Below are 18375 nucleotides of genomic sequence, written 5' to 3' on the forward strand. Positions count from 1 at the left end.
TGGGAACGTAACCACATGATTCTTTGAAAACAGGAGATCTCAGGGGGCTTCAGAGCGCGCTGAACGTGCTGGTGATGGTTGTGCGCTTTTGGCTTCAAGGTTTTCATACGAAAGAGCTCAAACATCTGGAAAATACGACTCTAGAAACTTAAGAGAACGTTTAGAGAAGCAGTATTATGAACTATAGAATCAGTATTGATTATCTCCCACATATCCTGTCCTAAAGCATCCTAAAACACGAATATCTTTCATTTAATTCATATCAAGAAGCACAGTGGCTAAAAAGTTATTGAAACTTCTATTACAGGGTTTTGTAATAGAAAGCCAAGATAAACCATGTCTTTAATGTGACGTTAAAATGAATAAAATTCAAGAGGAAAAAAAAAAAACTGAAGAAAAAAAAAAACGTAATGTTGTCACATTAAAGGTGCTATATTGGGAAAATTAATTTAAGAATTTTTTTTTTATCTTCAAACATATAGTGCATTAGTGTCTCAGCTTATAGGATCAAATCATTTCCACATACATGCTCAACATCCACATAGGTTTATATCCATCACTTTATACCTGCACAGTTATGTAATTATCCAATCAGCCAATCATATGACAGCTGTACAGTGCATAAAATCATGCAGATACAAATCAAAGGCTTCAGTTAATGTTTACATCAAACATCAGAATGGGGAAAAATGGAATCTCAGTGACTGACCATGGCATGATTTCACACAAAACAGTCTCTAGAGTTTACATAGAATGGTGCAAAAAACATCCAATGGTGGTTCTACAGGTGGCAATGCCTTGTTGATGAGAGAGGTCAGAATAGAGCTGACAGGAAGACTATGGTTACTCAAACAACCACTCCTTACATCCGTGGTGAGCAGAAAAGCATCTCAGAACGCACAACTGGCTCCATGAGCATGACCGCGAGTTCAGAGGTCTCCCCAGGTTCAGATCTGAATCTTTTGGGATGTGGTAGAACACGAGTCACACAAGTGACACATCTGCAGCAATTATCTGATGCAATATCAATATCATATCAATGTGGACCAGAATCTCAAAGGAATATGTCCAGCACCTTGTGGCATTCATGAAGAATTAAGGCTGTTCTGACAGCAAAGTGGGCTGAGAAGTGTCAGAGAATTTTTTTTTCCTCTGATAATTATCAATTCATTTCAAGATCACGTTAAATATGAAAAATATTAGATATGATTTGTCTTGATTTTTGACTTTACATCATAAAAACCTGCAATTTCAATTACTTTTTTTTTTTTTTTTTTTTTTTTAAATATCCACTGTGTTAATATAGCATCTTTTTTTTGGCTATGTACTATATTTCAGTACTTCATCCTTTCATTCGGGGCAAATGAGGTCTAACCTGAGAGCCAGGTGTGAGTTGTAAAAGCCAAGTGTCCTCATTTGCCCTAAACACACCTGTCATACAAGACAAAAATATATTCAAGCACACACACTATCCTAACAGCAGAGCTTCAGACATTAATGTAGAACTTGTATAATAATGAGCATGTAATAAATCCTAAGCAGGCAACTCGCATACAAATTTGGGGAAAAAAGGTCTCGTCTACATCAAATCATACAAATACTTACTCTGTTGCACATACATCACAGCAAACGTTAGTTTTTCCTCACAGAGACAAACAGGACACACTCTTGCAGTCGAACTGCGCCTCCCTGAGTCAGAGTTTGTGTCACTGCACCCGTCTTGAGAGTACAACACTGCTGTGCGCAAGTATTCACCCCCATGACGTTTTCCACATTTTCTAGTGTTACAACCTGACTGAAATGGACTTAACTAGGATTACATATCACAAAAATGAATTTAACACTAATGCAAAAGCTGCCAAAAAAAAAGTTTGAGAACTGCTGAGTTAGAGCATTGAGGTGCGTCACATCGAGCACAATTTAAATATACGTCCCAGAACTTTTGCAAGTCAATAGCAAGTAGAGATGCTTCTTTCTTTCGTTAACAAACAAGAGAAGAAAAAATACTTGTCTGTTAACCCGCTGAGCATAATAAATCTGCTTGTCCCAGGCTACTGATTCATCCACTTCTGAACCTTTTCCAGAATCTACAGCAAGGGGAAATCAGTGTTTGGTTCTTTTTGTTTTTATTATTTCATATACTTCTATTGTCCACATTACACACGTAATATCTTTTGACTTTATACATACTGTCTCCTCCGAAACTATTGGAACGGCGAGGCCAATTCGTTTGTTTTTGCTGTACCCTGAAAACATTTAGGTTTGAGATCAAAAGATGAATATGAGAAGAGAGTTTAGAACGTCCGCTTTTATTCCCTGGTATTTGTATCTAAATGTGTTAACAGAAATAGATCAGACCATCCAATTTGCAGGCGAACAAAAAATATTGGAACATGACAGGTGTTTCTTGTTACCCAGGTGTGTCCTGTTAGATTGATTGTTTAAACAAAAAAATAGCTCTGAACATCAACTCTATGGTTTAGCCTTAGGTTTCACCTGTGAAGTGCACTTGTTAAATAGGATAAGCCAATATAAAGATCAGAGAGCTGTCTATGGGATAAAAGCAAGCCATTTTGAAGCTGAGAAAAGAGGGAAAATCAATCAAAGGCATTGCACAAACACTGGGCATAGCCAACACAACAAATTGGAATGTCATGAAAAATAAAGAAACCACTGGTGTACTGAGCAACAAACACTGAATGGGTCAGCCAAGGAAAACAACAACAGCTGATGGCAGAAACATTTGAGAGCTGTGAAGAAAACCCCCCAAAAACAGTCAATGACATCACCAACAACCTCCAAAGGAGGTTATAGAGGCCATACCACTCATGAGCAGTAAAAATCATAAAACCAGACTGGAATTCACAAAGAAATACAGAGATGAGGCAAAAAAAAAGTTCTGGAACCAAGAGTAAGCTCTACCAAAATTATGGAAAGGCCAAAGTATTGAGAAAGGATCTGCTCATGATCCAAAATAAGCTCATCTGTGAAACATGGAGGAGGTAGTGTCAGGGCTTGGGCTTGCATGGCTGCTTCTCGAACAGGCTCACTAATCTTTATTGATGATGTTAACTCATGAAGGTAGTGGTAGAATGAATTCAGAAGTTTGCAGGAACATTTTGTCTGCCAATTTACAGGGAAATACATGCAAATTAAACGGGAGGAAGACACAAAAACACACTGCCAACTCAATAAAGGACTTTATCAAGGGGGAAAAGTGGAAGGTTTTAGACTGGCCAAGTCAATCACCAGACCTTAACCAAATTGAGCAGAATTTCACCTCCTGACGAGGAACTGAAGGGAGAAATCCCCAGAAACAAAAGCCTGGAAAAGCAACACAAAAGAAGAAACCAACAATTGTGTTTTTTTTTTTTTACTTACTTTTTTACTTCTTTAATTACTGCAAGCAAAGGGATATGCAACCAAATATTATGTTATTTTCTTATCTGTTGCAATACTTTTGCTCGCCTAAAATTTGGGTGGTCTGATATAAAAGGTTTTGTGTTGTTTAACATATCTAGCTTTAAACAATAGGAAATAAAAACTGAAATCCTAAACACTCAAACACATATCTTTGCTGTGCAGCACAAACACACAAATTGGCCTTGCTGTTCCAATAGTTTCAGAGAGGACTGTATGAACTGTATGAACAAAAAAGTATGTATTCATATGTGTAAACAAAGATGTTTATAAAAACAAAGCCGATAGGGGGAAAAGTATTCAGAAATCACAAATTACCAGCATTAATACTTTGTTGCAAAGCCATTGTTGCCGGTTACAGCTTCAAGGCGTCTATGGTAAGCATGGTAAGCATTGCGGTTCAATTCTGGCTCGGTCCTCCTGGAAAATCATCTTCAATTACTGTCAGAGAGTTCTGTTTTTATTTCGTCTGACCAGAGTATATCGTTCCAAGAGCTCTGATTCATCTTAATGCTTATAGATGCACATCTCTGTGCTTTTTCTTTTTCGCATCGGGGATTTGCATGAGGATTACGAACAGAGGTGATTGTACTACACTTCAATGCTTATTGGTTTCTGTGTAACTGCTGTTCCTGCTGCTTTCAGGTCGTCCTGCAACTCTTTTTGAGTGAGTGCTGACTTCTCTCTTCCCTTCCATATGTCCAGGGCCGATTAGTTGTGGTTCCATGCGCTTTCCACCTGCAAATTATCAAACCAATTGTAGTGACAAGGATGTTTTAATATTTCTAGATGTACATATCTTATTTATTGATATATTATTTATTTATTTACATTTTATACAGTGTCTGAATACTTCTTTTCTGTCAAATTGATCTTTTTTTTTATGCTGATCAATTAATATATATAACTACAAAGACAACAGACATTGTGTGTGTAAATTTTAAGTGGATAGAAGCAATGGAAGTATATTAAACAACAAAAACAACAATGTCTGAATACTTAGTACCGCTCACATTAAATAGCCCTTTAGCTAGGCATGATCTTAAATTAGAAGTGCTTTTAAAAGAATGCGAACCATATTCAAGAGTATATGGCGTTTATTTCTAGTGTTTTGAGAAGACACATTGCTCTGTCTAAAATATGGACATGTCTGAATTCATCCTGTTGTGCAAAAATAGAGTAGCAGCAGATAGATGCAGCTACACCGAGTAACCATGATCCATCTTAATTAAGAAAGAAAAAAGTGCCGTTTCTAAAGCCTATCTGAAAAGTCTGCTGGTCGTGCATGTTAGTTAGAAGTTTGTGGTGTAGAAAAAAGCGGACGTGGATAAACCGGCTTGGATATATCATTTGGATAAATCATTTCGGCTTTAGACCGTTTTGCATGTTTAATGTCTGCTTACGTAGGATGAATGAGTGTTCACAATCATCGTCTATCAGAATATCCCCACAATGGTTTCGTCCCACAGCTTTTCCTCTTCTGTCCGGTTGTCCTCTCTGTCCTTCGGTTTCTTCTTCTCTTTTTTGTGCTTCGCTTTCTCCTCTTTAAGTCCTTCACTCTGTGCTTCTCCTTCTCCCTCACCTTTCGGCATCGCTACATGAGACACTCTGGTCCAATCTCCTTCGTCCTCTTCTCTCCGTCTCTTCTTGGTAACTCTTTCTCTGTGCTTTTTCTCCTTCCACCTCTTTCCGTGATCTTCATCAGAGCTTCCTCTGTGTCGTTTTGGTTTCTTTGCGCTGCCATCGTCCTTCCTTCTCCTCTCTCTGCTCCTTCTCTGCACGTCCCCTTCTGAATCACCATCTTCTTCTCTTCTTTTCTTTGTTCCTTCTCGTCTCTTTTTCCTCCTCCTCCTCCGTCTGTCTCTGCTGTCCTCGCTGCTGCTGCTACTATACGAAGACGAGGAGTCTGAGAACGAAGACGAGGAGCTAAAAGATTCTGGGCTCCTCCCTCTATGTAATGCTCTTCCTGTTAGCCCAGGGATGAGGGGAGGAGGGTAGGATGAGTAACCCTGATCCCATTGGTTCGGCACTGGGAATCGTCCTCTGAAAGCGACGGGATTGGGGTGAGGATGAAACGGTGGGCGCCAGGGCTGTGTTCGGAATGCAGGGGCAGGAAGACGGGATTGGAGAGACAGAATCTGGGGCTGGTCACAACACTCTCCGCTCTCGTCTACTACGCTCTCTGCTTTCCTCGGTCCCTGATTTTCAGATCCCTGACCCGTTTTGGGCTCCAGTCCCCGAGACCTCTGCACCTGGATGTAGTCGGCCAGCTCGTCCTGGAACGAGTCGTACACCTTCTTTTTGCATAAATCGTCTTGCGTCTTCTTTTCTCTGAGTTGGAAGAGGAATTGAGGAATAAACTTTGCTGAAAATAAAGTATAGTTGCACTAATGTATTAGACGTTATGTGTGTGTGGATGGGGGGGGGGGGGGGGGTGTGTTGAACCCTGCTTACTTTATCTGGTGTTTATTGCCTTTCATGTGAGCCTGGTATGTGTCCATGGAGCTGAGAGTAACATTGCAGATTGGACATGTGAGGGAGGTTGCTATAAAAATAAAATATACAGAAAGAAATGGAAGAATGAAATATGTGAGAAGGAAAGAACAGGTTGCCAAGTAGCCTCTTAATTACAATAAAATGATTTCCTTTGCCAGCAAATGGTACCTTTTTTTTTTTTAGTATTGTACAATTGCACCCAAAGTAAATCTGAGCAAGTTCGTATATTTTAACTTGGCACAAAGTACTCGAATAATACATGCACGTTATTATTTAATCCCACTCAGCTGGTATAGAGCAACGCAGGCTAGCTCACAGGAAGATCCAGACTTATTTCCGGACGCTCGTGAGGCTGGAGTTGAACATGGCGGTTTGGTTCAACTCCTGGGTCGTTTTCAGCCTGGAACAACCCAGACGCTGCTGTAGATGTCGCATCTACCATCCAACGAAGGCCGCCCACTGAGCTGTAAGGAGAGCTCTGTTGATGGACATGAGCTTCCATGCTGCGCACGCTCAGTTTCTTCTGAGCCGAATTTTTTTTTTAATTGTTACACCCTTAAATAGTTGTTAACCTAAAAAGCACTGAAGCTGGAAATAATTTCTAGACAGCCTGTGTTTGGCTGTTAATTGACTGCACTAATAAAATAGCCTAAATCGTGATTCCCTGAACAGGATATGGTAAGGCTAACGAGTTCATGCAATCTACATTCATGCAATCTACTTTAACTACAAGATATAAATGACGAGCACTGATAAAGCACCTTGCTCAGACAGTTCTCCCAGCTTATTGTGCAGCTCCTGGCGGGCCAGGTTACGCTGATGCTTGCGACCGCTGTAGTGCTCAGCGGCCATCATCGGGTTGTTAAACGAAGCCGCGCATAACTTGCAGTACTTGTCTGGGTCACTCAGGTCGACTCCCTGGGCAGCAGACACTGTGCTTTCCTTCTGTTCCTGAACCACGTCGTCCGATGCGCTCGCCTCTGCTGCGTCCTCCACGGCAGTTACAGGAGGAGCCGCTGTACTCACTGTGGTCCTGGAATCTGTCAACAATATTGGCTTATTACAATACGCTACTAAATCCTGAAATATACAAATCAATCAGGGGCTGCATTGCCCTCCAGAATTATTGCCACAGTTACCTACAGAGGCATCACTTACCTACAGAGGATGTGGCGCTGGACTTCCTTGTGTTCTTGGCATGGACTTTTCCCTCATAGTGAGACTTGGCGACCACAGGCGAGCTAAACACCATATTGCACAGCTCGCAGAACTTCTCCGGATCCGCACTAACACTCTATTAAAGCAGAAATCCACCCTGAACTTATTGTTCTTCAATGGAGTCTATTTTGTTGTTGTCGTAAAACTTAACATGCTGGTCTATTTTCTCTTTGGTTAAATGCTTTCCTGCATTACCCAGCATGCCATTTGACAAATGTGCCAATAGTTGAGCAAGTGGGACTAAGCTCTTGCTTCATCTACCAATAACTTCTAACAAAAATACAACATCGACCAACAAATTAGCACCAGAATCACTGATCACATCTCAAATATTTCACTATAAGCATATTTACTGTGTTTCAAGCTACAGGTTTCCTTTAAAAACGGCAGGTGATGCAATGGCCCAAACAAGCTTCCATGCTAAAAAGCCGCACTCGTGGCAATTTACCTGAAAGCTGCTCTGCTTGTTCCTTTCAGCTTTCTTGTTCTGCAGGTAGATTCGAACGCGCTGAGCATGCTTCTTCCCCTGATGACCAAAACCCCCCCCCAAAAACAACAAAAAAGAACACGCTTTAAAAACATCCACAGATGTCTTAGCAATATAAACTCATGCAAAAGCTCATACAAACCTCATAGTGAGAGACTCTCTGAGACTCAAACATCAACACCGCCTCACACACCTGACAGAAGGTGTCGGTTAGCAAGCCTTTAAGAAGCTCACCGTCATTCTCGGTTTCTGCCAAAACAATAATAATACCGATACAGACTTATATAACGACGATTAACATTATGCGTCATGTAGACGAGAACAACGTTGCGTTACACTACACAGAAACGATTAGGATCAACGTGGACATGTGAGATCTGGAACAGAACATGATATCCGACTTAATAAAACTTGAATAAATAACAGAGCTGAGCATTGTAACCTAGTGTACGCTGGATTACACAGCAATACATCACCGTTCTTTATTCATCTATAAAAAATATACATGCTCATATATACATGGATTGTTAATGAATCGTAAGAAATCCCACATGCATTAGTGGGGAAATGAAATTACAGGTTCATCAGTTGCATTCACAAATTATGTCAACTGTTAATCATTACTGCAATATTAGATATCAGAGCAGGCTCATTGTTCTTTTTGACAAGCTGTAGCAAATAATATTAATAAGCCAGTAATATTCACTGATCAAAACACGCACACGGTTCTAACATGTAGCAGAATAATCAGAAACATGCTGCGTTTTGTCCATGTTATGCAGCCCTTGTCTGAAAGCCAATTTCTGCCTGAAAAGGCAAAGAAATTTCACGGAAAAATAAATATTAAAAGGGATTTGAGGTGGGGGCTGGGGAGAAGTACTTCACATCCATATGAAGCGCTAATGTTTTAAGACAAAAAAACAAATGTGTTTGTGTTACTGTTCTTTAGCAATGATTCAATTACTACTCAAAAATGAAATTTATTTGTACATAAAACTGCACTTTACTTAAAGAACATTTAATATTTTTGATTGCCGATTCCTCCTTACTGTCACTATGAAGTAAATCCAGGGTTTAAACTGTAAAAAGTAGTTCATATTAAGGTAAAAGTTTATTTTATTATGCAAAATACGAATACTGATTAGGACACAGTGTCTATATTCTACAGGATTTCTCAGAGCTTTTTTGTGACTGTTGTAGCCAAAAATACTTGATTTTCCTGCTGCTTTTTTTTCCAAAATTTGCGATGCAACTTACGGGGTTTCTGTGCTTTTATATGTTGCAAAAAACTACTTGAATTGATGAAATTACAATTGCATGAAGTAGTTTTGCATGTAGCTGTACTCATGTTCGACGCACGTGAATCGAACAGGGCTTTGGCTGAATGTGCGTCGTGATGACGTGACGTGTCTCGACCCGAATCTGCAGAAAATGTGAAGTAATTGAGAAAAATTGCACGCTCCAAATATTTTATATGGATTATTTTAAAAGTATCCATTTACCAGGAGCATAAACTTGAATTGTCATGTCCTTAGGTGTCCTCTGAAGCAATAAAATGTTGTCAAATGTACTGCGAATGAACTACTACTACTAATAATAATAAAATTCACTTCAAGCCACAAATAAGTTAATAAGTCTAATGAAGTTAAGTTTTGTACAAATAAAGGAGTCAAATTATTTAATGTAAATGAAAATTAATATTATAAAATAAAAAATTAATAATTAAAAAGAATAATAGCACTTTGTCATTTGAGAACATTTGAGTGCTCTAAAGAAATCCTCTCACAGCAAGTTGTACTAGTTAACAAGTATAATACTGGCTAATAAATATTACTAATTATTAAATATCAGAAATAAAGGATTATTTTTGATATTATAAACAATCCAGCGTTGTCTAAACTCGTTAGTTTGCCATTGTGAGTTTATTACTTTTAAAATCTGAAGCTAAATACCGAGTGAACCAAACCTGAATGCGTTATTGTTTGAGATGGGAGGTAGCCATGAACCAGCTAACGCTAACTAGCAAGAATTAGCATGCTAGTCTTAGCAGCGTTAGCTAATATAACTGCTAAAACCCCTCCATCTCGAACAAGTTGTTAGCAGTGTATGGATCCTGAAGCTGGTGAAAAACTCGTTAAGGTGCTTTTTTTGTGGTATAAAACAGGGATCTAACAGCCTGAATACAGCTAGCACACAGATGTTTGGGTAATTACTGTGCCGGACTCACCTTCTTCAACATGACAACTATGGACATTAGGATTTTTTAGCACTGTTTCGGCGTCTGAGACAGAGGCCGAGTCTAAATGAACAGTGACACTGTTTTCAGTCGGACACGATACGCTGTCCTCAGACACTGACATTTTTTTTTTTAAGTCTCAAAGCGGAAAAGGTACAGCTACCTTAACCGACATAACTAAACAGCACTGACTAGCCAAATATAACAGGGCGGGTGTGGGGCACTGCGCATGCGCCGGATGCACTCCTGTACTCGCCTGTATTAAATTAACTTAAATGAACATGTACCAGGAAAATCATCAAAAAACATATAAATATAAGCTAGTGCACGGGGATAAAGCAGCATTGAAATAAAGCTAAAATGCTTTCATTTGATTTTGAGTGCACAAGAAGATGTACACTAACATCTTAACATGTAATCAAATTTCCCAGTGGAAATGCTCTATGGCCATCACACCCATATGTGGATCTTCTCCAAACTGTTGGCACAAAGTTGAAGGTACACAGTTAATAAAAAGTAAACGACAACAACAACAACAACAATTGTATAGGAGGTCTTTGTATTGAGAGGGAAGTTATTCATTTTTACTTTGAAATAGATTTGTTTGTGTTGTTTTTATGTTCATCTGAGGATAACACCTAAGAAGGCCATGTCATGTCACTGAGATCAGTACAGAATGTTTATCTGCTTACAGAGACACAAACATGTTCTTATGTTCAAGGTTTGTCTGCACATTTTCCAAGACCCTAAAACAAAGCCTGTTTGAACTGCCTCAAACTGCTTCTTATGCTCTGCGTTTCATATATATAGTAGTGGTTCAGCACAAGCGCTTCAGAACGCTCTCATTATTCTATCCTGCTTTATTATATCCTGTATTAACCATCTTTCAGTAATAAACCTTTTTACCTTTAGAGGACGAATCTGCCAGTGTTGTCTAATTTCCATGACAATTTTGCGTGAGTCTTTTCAGATTTTCTGGACAACAAGCAAATTCTAATTCTGATTCTAAATTCTTGATGATTCCTACCAGTCAGTGGTGAGGCTGCATCGTCCTCCGGTTTGGAGGACGTTCGTGGAAAAGTTTCACCCTGAATTCTGTGTTGGCACGCAGGCGGTTTGCTCTTTATCGTGCAGCATGAAAGACCGAGGCAGCCACTCCACTGACTGGTAGGAATCATCAAGAATTTATAATTAGAATTAGAATTTTATGAAGTCATAGTGTATTTCTGTCTGCATGGAAGGGAGTCAATGATATAAGAAATGTGCGTATTACACTGTGAGAAGTATTACATGGAGGCGATTTCTTATAAGAAGTTCCAGGAACTTCGCCTCTGCAACGACAAAGATATTAGTGTTTCCTAGATTACAGCTTCAAAACTAAGATATATACCAACAGGTATATATACATATATATATATATATATATATATATATATATATATATATATATATATATATATATATATATATATATATAGAGAGAGAGAGAGAGAGAGAGAGAGAGAGATAATAACGGTAAAAATATTTGCTAACGGAAAGACTCCAGTTAGAGCAATAAATAAGTAAAGAGAGTACTTATTAAGAAGTGCAAGAGGTGCAGTATTTTTTCTGCGGCGGGTTATTATCAAGTGTCATTCCCCATTGACTCATTCCCTCATATCAGCGGTACATGATACATTTGTCAAATTTAACGCACAAGTAAATATTACTGAGCTAAAAAAAAAAAAGAAGAAATAATTTTTTTTTTTTAAAGAAGGGAAGAGAAAACTGTAAGCCCTACCAAACTGTAAAACTCTTTTACATTCTTAAGGTTTGCTTTATTGAACCTATAGGTTATATGATTAATTGAATGTCTAGAGATTTGGCACACACTAGAACCTTTTCTCTCCGTGCACGAGAATGCATATTCACTTGATTTTCATAGCTCGTTAAATCCGTTAAAACTTTGAAAGTTATACCATAGCACACCATAGCCCACCACAAACTAGTCTTTGAGCTGCTGGACGCAGTCCTACTCCCCAAAACTATTGCAGTATGCAAATGTGATGCATACACTAACAAATTAGACCCTGTTTTCCTTGGAAACGCTCGAGCAGACAGTGCAGCAAAGCAAGCAGCTGCATCTATGGTCCTAAAACGCAAAAGAAAATAATCACTCCTTCTTTACAGCTTTCAGATCTCCAAGCACGGGCTATTTGGAAAAGGCTGTGTGGCACAAAGCAGGCTGCACAGTTGTTGACGGAGTTTGGCGGTGCCCCCAGGGCTGTCCTTGTCTTCAAAGTTGATGCATGGCAGGGACCATGCGTCAAAAAGGGGGAATGATAGCTGCGATAAAGCATTGGTTTCTCTAATTACTCTTAAAAAATTAATTAATTAATTAATTAAATAATCATTTTGTTTACGATCTTTGTGCAACTCATAACGTGGGTTGAGGTTTGAAGGTAGAGAAGGCCACGTCCCTAATGATAATCTCCAGTGATAATGCCACACCTTTTGTGAGCCATGCCCTTAAGTAGGTGGGTGAATATATCTGTATTGACTTAAAGCAGCGCTGTGCATATCATCCAGTTAGTGGTAGGGTGGTAGAGAGTGAAAATGGGACACTAAAAAACAGATTGAGCAAATGCTGTTCTGAAGCAGGCATAGGATGGGCTTAGCCCCTTTGGGATACTGTTTGGGAGGCGTCCACAAACAGGAGTTGGGCCTGTGACAGCTCCTCTTCCCGACGCTGCAGCATGTGATGATGCAATGTTAAATTATTGTGCAACCCTGTCCTCTGCTCTGCACTCTATCCACAAGCAGGTAAAGGTAGCACTTCCAGGTCCAGCTACGGGTCCGCTGCATGAACTGAAGCCCGGAGAGTGGATCGTGATCAAGGACTTCCGCAGGACCAGGTGGAACAAGCCACGGTGGTCTGGGCCATTCTAGATCCTTTTCGTCACTCGCTCCATGGTAAAGGTCAGCCGGAGAGCCACATGGGTACATGCGAGCCACTGCACTGGAGGGTGCCAGAGCCAAGCATTGAGCTGGAGAGGACGGGATTGCAATAGGAGAACTAGACCATAATTCTCTATCAAGAGGCCTCTAGGAGGACCTACGCTCACGAGCAACGATCTGCATATACACGCCCACACACATGACGCATTACACCCCGACACATCAACACACCAATCCCACGTGACTCCACGATAGATGGTCTTAAGTGATATCTAGTAGCCTGCGAAATCATGAACATGTAGTTTTTGGAGAAAATATTGACGACACGGAAACTGTACTCTTAGGAGGACTGAGCTTTATTAGTGTGTATTTTATAGCCGCGTATCCAGGACAGAGGTTAGATGACGTGACTTTGCTTCCGCACCTCTTAATCCCCAAAGCGCCCTGACCACAGACTACTGTTGAAGACTAGACACAAATGATTAGATGTTGACATGCACATCCACTCATACATACAAACCTATTCCTAATCATGCACCCTTCCCCTGGTATAGGTGGTATCGGTTAGTAAGCCCTGTCATAGAAGTAAACTCACAAATCACTGGGACTGTTCCCGAGAACACTGGGGGTCCAGGGGTAGACCCTTAAGATGGAAAGATAAACCAAAGCGGGATATTGAAGTTATTGGGTGGAAGACTTATTGATCAATCACGCCAATCACATCGTTGCAGCAGAAAGAGTGCATGACGCGCACACTTTTACACAAATTTGGTATTTAGCTGATCGTGGTGACAGGACTAAGTGCCTAGGACGACATGATTTCTATAGGTCCCACTTAAGCTTACAAAGTTCTTTAGTAGACTATTGCTGCAGATTGGACGACAATTAGTAGTTAAAAGCCCGTATGCCAAGATATTGGCCGCCTCTGTAAACCGTTCTGTATCACCTTTGGTCATAAGAATCATTGCCAACAGTGCTACCCACACAACGTCACACGTCCCCTCGTCACACAGACACATAATTGTTATTCTATCATTGAACGCATGCGGTCTGCGATACGCAACCCTCCACAGACTAACGAGTTTGCCAATCACTCAGTTTTAAAATAACAAATGGCTCAAAAATCTTTTTCTTTTTTTTTTTTTTTACAGTAAAGAATGTTTCCTGAGACTTAAGTCTCAGAATAAAGCAAAATCGCTGTGATTACAATATTTTTGAAAAATAAATGCACATATTTATAAACATCACTATACAGACATTAATCATCATATTATTATTATAAACATGGGAATTCTGATTCACCAGTAAAAGTGTAGCTACAGATTTAGGTTAGAGAAATTTCCAGACTTAGGCTATCATTTTTGGATTCTGTGTAATTATTATGCTGCATATAATTTTAAAGCCCTCATACCACTGTAGAAATTAAACAGAAATGTAAAATGTGTCTGTATGTGTGTGTGTTTTATTTGTTCTCACTGGTAATCACTGTTTACACTAAACTACTAGTAATGATCAGCCATCTTGTGGCAAAAACGAGACTGCGCATGCGCATTTCGTTTCGAAGTTTCCAGGCAACCCGAAGCGCACAAACGTTTAGCAGCAAGGTGCACGGGTATGTATGTATGGGATACGTTTAAAAATATAAGCTAAGGAGTTGTACCTAACAACAACAACAAACAAATAAATAAATAACAAGTTAAAGAAGAAGAATTCAGCAGAAGGAGCTGAAACAAAATGCCAGTCCCTCAGAAACCTGGAGCAGTGCGGTCCAAACAGGTAAAGCTAAATAAGTAAAGTTGTGGAAAAATGTTGATTATAGTTTGCTAGTTAGCTGTGAAGTGTGTTGGCTTGTCATACATTTCTCATAAAACAGTTATTTCATTACCACAATGGATTAAATAATATCTTCATGTCTAATATAATGTCTAATGTCTTTAATGTTTTTAATGTCTCACACAGGGACCTAACACTCAGTCCCAATTAAAAGCACCTGCTGTTAAGGGAGCCAAAGTCTCCAGTAAAAAGAAGGTTAGTTTGAACTCTCCATGTGAGTCACTCCATGAAAACTGCAGCCATTCACATGTTTATAAATCATCTGCAATATCAACTTTAACATAGCAGTGAATTTTGTTAAATATCATGATTAATGTAAGGTGTTTCACCTCGAGCTATACATAAGATCATTTCAATGTCATCCGGTTCCTAACTGCTGTAAGAACGTAATGTCTTTCTAAATTCTCCCCATTAATTAGTATCGGAAAGACTGACATTCCTTACCTTACCTAATACAGCCATTCTTTTTTTTTTTTTTTTTAATTCCTACCCTTTCCTGTAATAAAAGTCTTCTTATTTCAGTACAGAGGCTACTTAATGATTATCTATGGGAATGGTTGTTCCGTTTTGGGTGCGAGCTCTTTTAAAAGTTAATGTAAGCGAATGTAAGCGTTGGTGTCTGCAAGGGTTATGTTCAATCTGTAGTAATAAAAACAAAGTTTTCATTTGTAACAACAATATGTCTCTGTCTCTGTTAGCACGTTTGCCTCACACTTCCAGGATTGAGGGGATTGATTCCTGGCTTCTCCCTGTGTGCGTGGCGTTTGCATGTTCTCCCCTGTGCTTTGGGGGTTTCTTCCGGGTACTTCGGTTTCCTCCACCCTTCCAAAGACAAGTGTTGTAGGCTGATTGGCATCTATAAATTGTCCGTAGTGTGTGAATGGGAGTGTGTGTGCACGATTATGCCCTGTGATGGGCAAATGTTACACCATGTTACACACATGACATTTCCTGCAGTGTATAGTGGATGGTTTAAAGTCACTCAATTAATATATATTGCAACCACATTATCATAAAAACTAAATTAACTGATATGGTCGTACCATAACTTCCTAGTGATGCACTCTGTACCCGAGAAAATCTCGACCTCAGTGTTATGAAACGTTCTCTTTTGATTGTATCAGAAATAGACCAAAGAGTTATCTTGTAATAGTTAACAGATCTTGAGGTCTGAGAACTGTTGATTATTTTCAAACTTCTGTTAATGTTATTTATTGACTTGTTAAATGTTTTTCTATTTTTAAAAATTTAATTCATAATGCCTCATTTGATGCCTCATAACTCATGTTTGAGTGGAGATGTTATCTTTTGACCCGTATGCCATTACATCTGATGGTAATGTCAGCATAAAGGTGGTAGTGTTCTTCAAAATCCCTTTTTTTGGAATTTTACCCTCACGTCACGGTTTGGCTGCAGTTTTCACGGCATGACCTGTATCATATGTATAATTCGTGTCAAATAAACACACTGTTTTTTTTCACTGAGCAGGACGACGAGGATGGAACGGAGACCGGAGACGGAGATGAGTGGATGCAGGGGAAGACTCTGGTTAAACCACCAGACCAGCTGGACCTAACTGAGGCGGTGAGAACAGTCTTAGAAGAAAAATGTTTCTTAAAGCTTTTCTTAGATAATAAAGGGGTCTGTTTGGAATTGATAGGGAAATACTGTGTTGTGTTGTAGGGTTCTGCTACCAAAGAACCTTTAAGGGTGGGTGAGGAAACATTTTACGTTCAAATCTGGGCTGTATATTCAATCTTTGAAGAAAATTAATTCATGTGTAAAATAAAATGTTTTGAAGGTAAAAAAAAAAAAAAAACATGAAAAGACTTAGAAAGGCAATACAGAGGATCATTTTGCAAAATGTGTGGACCGCAGTTTTTATAATCACTGGACACTTTAATACAAGCATTTTGAGAAGCTTTTCTGCACACCACGCTTGTAAAGAGTTACTATAGCGTTCCTGTCAGCTCAAACCAGTTTGACCATTCTCCTCTGACCTTATTCTAATGTTGCAAAATATCTTGCACGGCAGGCCCGGATTGGCTAATCGGGAGCACCGGGAGAATTCCTGCTGGGCCGGTCTGTTTTTTGGGCCACGAGGACCGGTGTTGTCATGGCACTGGGTTGAAATATGGATAATGTCCCTAGGCTGCCTGCACTATTTTACCGTAGCCCCACTCTTTTTATTTATTATTTTCCCGTAGCCCACTCGAAGAGTGCAGCCTGCAGTTTAATGATGTTGTAATTATCTTTTGTCTCCCCCGACAAACAAGAAACGTAACTTTTAAACTTCAGTCAGTGGTGCTTGTTGTTGTTGGATGTAGGCTAAATTGGATAATAGTAACCGCAAAGGCGGTGCTGAAAAGGCAAGATTTAAAAAAAAGAAAGCTCTTCAAACTGACGCCAAATGTACAAAACTGAGCAGCTTTTTCACCGGCACACCAAATGAGGACGATGAGACGAGCGTTAAGCTAACGTTAAGCTAGTTAGGAGCAGTGCAAGATGCTAGCAGCCGTGCAAAACAACGCTGTCTGCAAACCACCATTCATGTTTATGTATCAAACTTTTTCTTGTAGCTCTTCAGCAGCAGCAGCCTCTATTGCTCATTGAGTGAACATAAGAATTAGAAGAATTAATATTAATGAAGAGTGTGGTGTAGGCTACACCTGCTCAATAAAAAATGCCCTGAGATAATGAATGATACCAGATGATTCAGCACTACATTAGTGAAACTGATGACTTGATCAGAAAGCTTTGTAAAAAGGGGAGATTTGTGGTGAGAAACATGACAATTTGTAAAATTTGATTTAGTGTCAGAAGCAGAGCCAGGACCCAGTTGTAGGCCTATGCAGGAGATTGATGCTCTCACTGTGGAAAACACAGGTAAGCGGTTGTACCACAGTGTGTGAATAAGGAAACATGATCACATCAGTTACAATAGGCCTTTAACAACTTTCTATGCCCTGGTGTTAGTGACCCATTATGTTTTTTTATCAAAAGATAGTAGCCTAAATATACAAAGCCCATGATTGAAAGGGAATAGGATAAAAGTCATATGAAATAACCTTCATATTTTGCCATTTGGATATTTTAGTTTAAATTAAAACGTGCTTTCCATGTCAAATATGTTAAAGCTTACAGAATGCTTTTTTATTGTGATTAAGGTGCACTCGAGTCTAGGGATACAGAAGGAAGTGTGAAAGGGAGAGCAGAGTCTACTCAGGGACTGATAACAGAGGCAACAATTCAGCAGCAGAACCCAGAACCACAAGCTAGGAACAAGGCAGATGAAGATGATTCTGTTGATAGTTTTGATCACTTTGCTCGACCTCAGTCACAAGATATACATACTTTTTTTTTCTTATCATCCTCAACAAACCCCAAATGTTCCTATACCAAAGGTTTTCAATAGCAAAGATGGAACAAACTGCAAGTGGCTGACTTACTGTGAAAGAACAAAAACAATCTCTGTACTGTTCTGTTTGTTTGGCATTTGCACCTTTGGTAAGTGATGGCCCTTTCATAAAGGGAGGCATGAAAGACTGGAAACACATTCACCAAAGGATTGAAATTCTCATGTCTTTGCACAATGACACTGATAAATAAAGTTGCAGAGACCAGTGCATTGCTCAGGCGTTTATTAATGTTTTAGGGTTGGCCATGTTTCCTTGAAGCTACACTTATGCAGAGGAAAAAGAGATGAAGCCATCATTAGAAAGTTATACTGTGAAAAGAATTATTGCAG

At 39.4% G+C, this 18375-nt stretch overlaps 2 protein-coding genes across 5 annotated transcripts in view; one reads left to right on the forward strand and one right to left on the reverse strand.

The window, feature by feature from the left end:
* Positions 1-413: 413 nt before the first annotated feature.
* zmat1 (zinc finger matrin-type 1) lies at positions 414-10837 on the reverse strand. Of its 3 annotated transcripts, XM_017493410.3 has the most exons (8): positions 9849-10072; positions 7764-7870; positions 7583-7660; positions 7075-7210; positions 6678-6956; positions 5875-5965; positions 4824-5751; positions 414-4158 (listed from the first exon to the last, which is right to left on the reverse strand). In XM_017493410.3, exons 1-7 carry the CDS (start codon positions 9979-9981, stop codon positions 4857-4859), a joined length of 1719 nt encoding a protein of 572 aa, XP_017348899.1. In that variant the 5' UTR covers positions 9982-10072; the 3' UTR covers positions 414-4158; positions 4824-4856. The 3 variants fall into 3 exon arrangements, with proteins under 3 accessions (XP_017348899.1, XP_017348900.1, XP_017348898.1); XM_017493411.3 differs by lacking the exons at positions 414-4158; positions 9849-10072 and adding an exon at positions 10764-10837 and having other exon boundaries at positions 4500-5751; XM_017493409.3 differs by lacking the exon at positions 414-4158 and having other exon boundaries at positions 4500-5751; positions 9849-10071.
* Positions 10838-14320: 3483 nt separating this feature from the next.
* Positions 14321-18375, forward strand: part of dnai1.2 (dynein, axonemal, intermediate chain 1, paralog 2) — a 33427-nt gene continuing 29372 nt past the window's right edge. Inside the window, exons 1-3 of one of the 2 annotated variants that reach the window (XM_017493485.3) lie at positions 14321-14570; positions 14754-14822; positions 16116-16211. In XM_017493485.3, the coding sequence (XP_017348974.1) occupies positions 14529-14570; positions 14754-14822; positions 16116-16211 (207 nt within the window). In that variant the 5' untranslated portion in view covers positions 14321-14528. The remainder of the gene's footprint in view (positions 14571-14753; positions 14823-16115; positions 16212-18375) is intronic. The other variant, XM_017493484.3, reaches the window with a different exon arrangement.

The sequence above is a fragment of the Ictalurus punctatus genome, chromosome 18, assembly GCF_001660625.3.
Source record: "Ictalurus punctatus breed USDA103 chromosome 18, Coco_2.0, whole genome shotgun sequence".
Taxonomy (NCBI): Eukaryota; Metazoa; Chordata; class Actinopteri; order Siluriformes; family Ictaluridae; genus Ictalurus; species Ictalurus punctatus.

Coding starts and splice junctions, on each gene's coding strand:
- zmat1 (XM_017493410.3), bottom strand. CDS start 9,981: ATGTCAGTGTCTGAGGACAGCGTATCGTGTCCGACTGAAAACAGTGTC. Junction 6,957..7,074: donor CAGCGCCACATCCTCTGTAG/GTAAGTGATGCC, acceptor TATTGTTGACAG/ATTCCAGGACCACAGTGAGT. Junction 5,752..5,874: donor GGCAATAAACACCAGATAAA/GTAAGCAGGGTT, acceptor CTTCCAACTCAG/AGAAAAGAAGACGCAAGACG.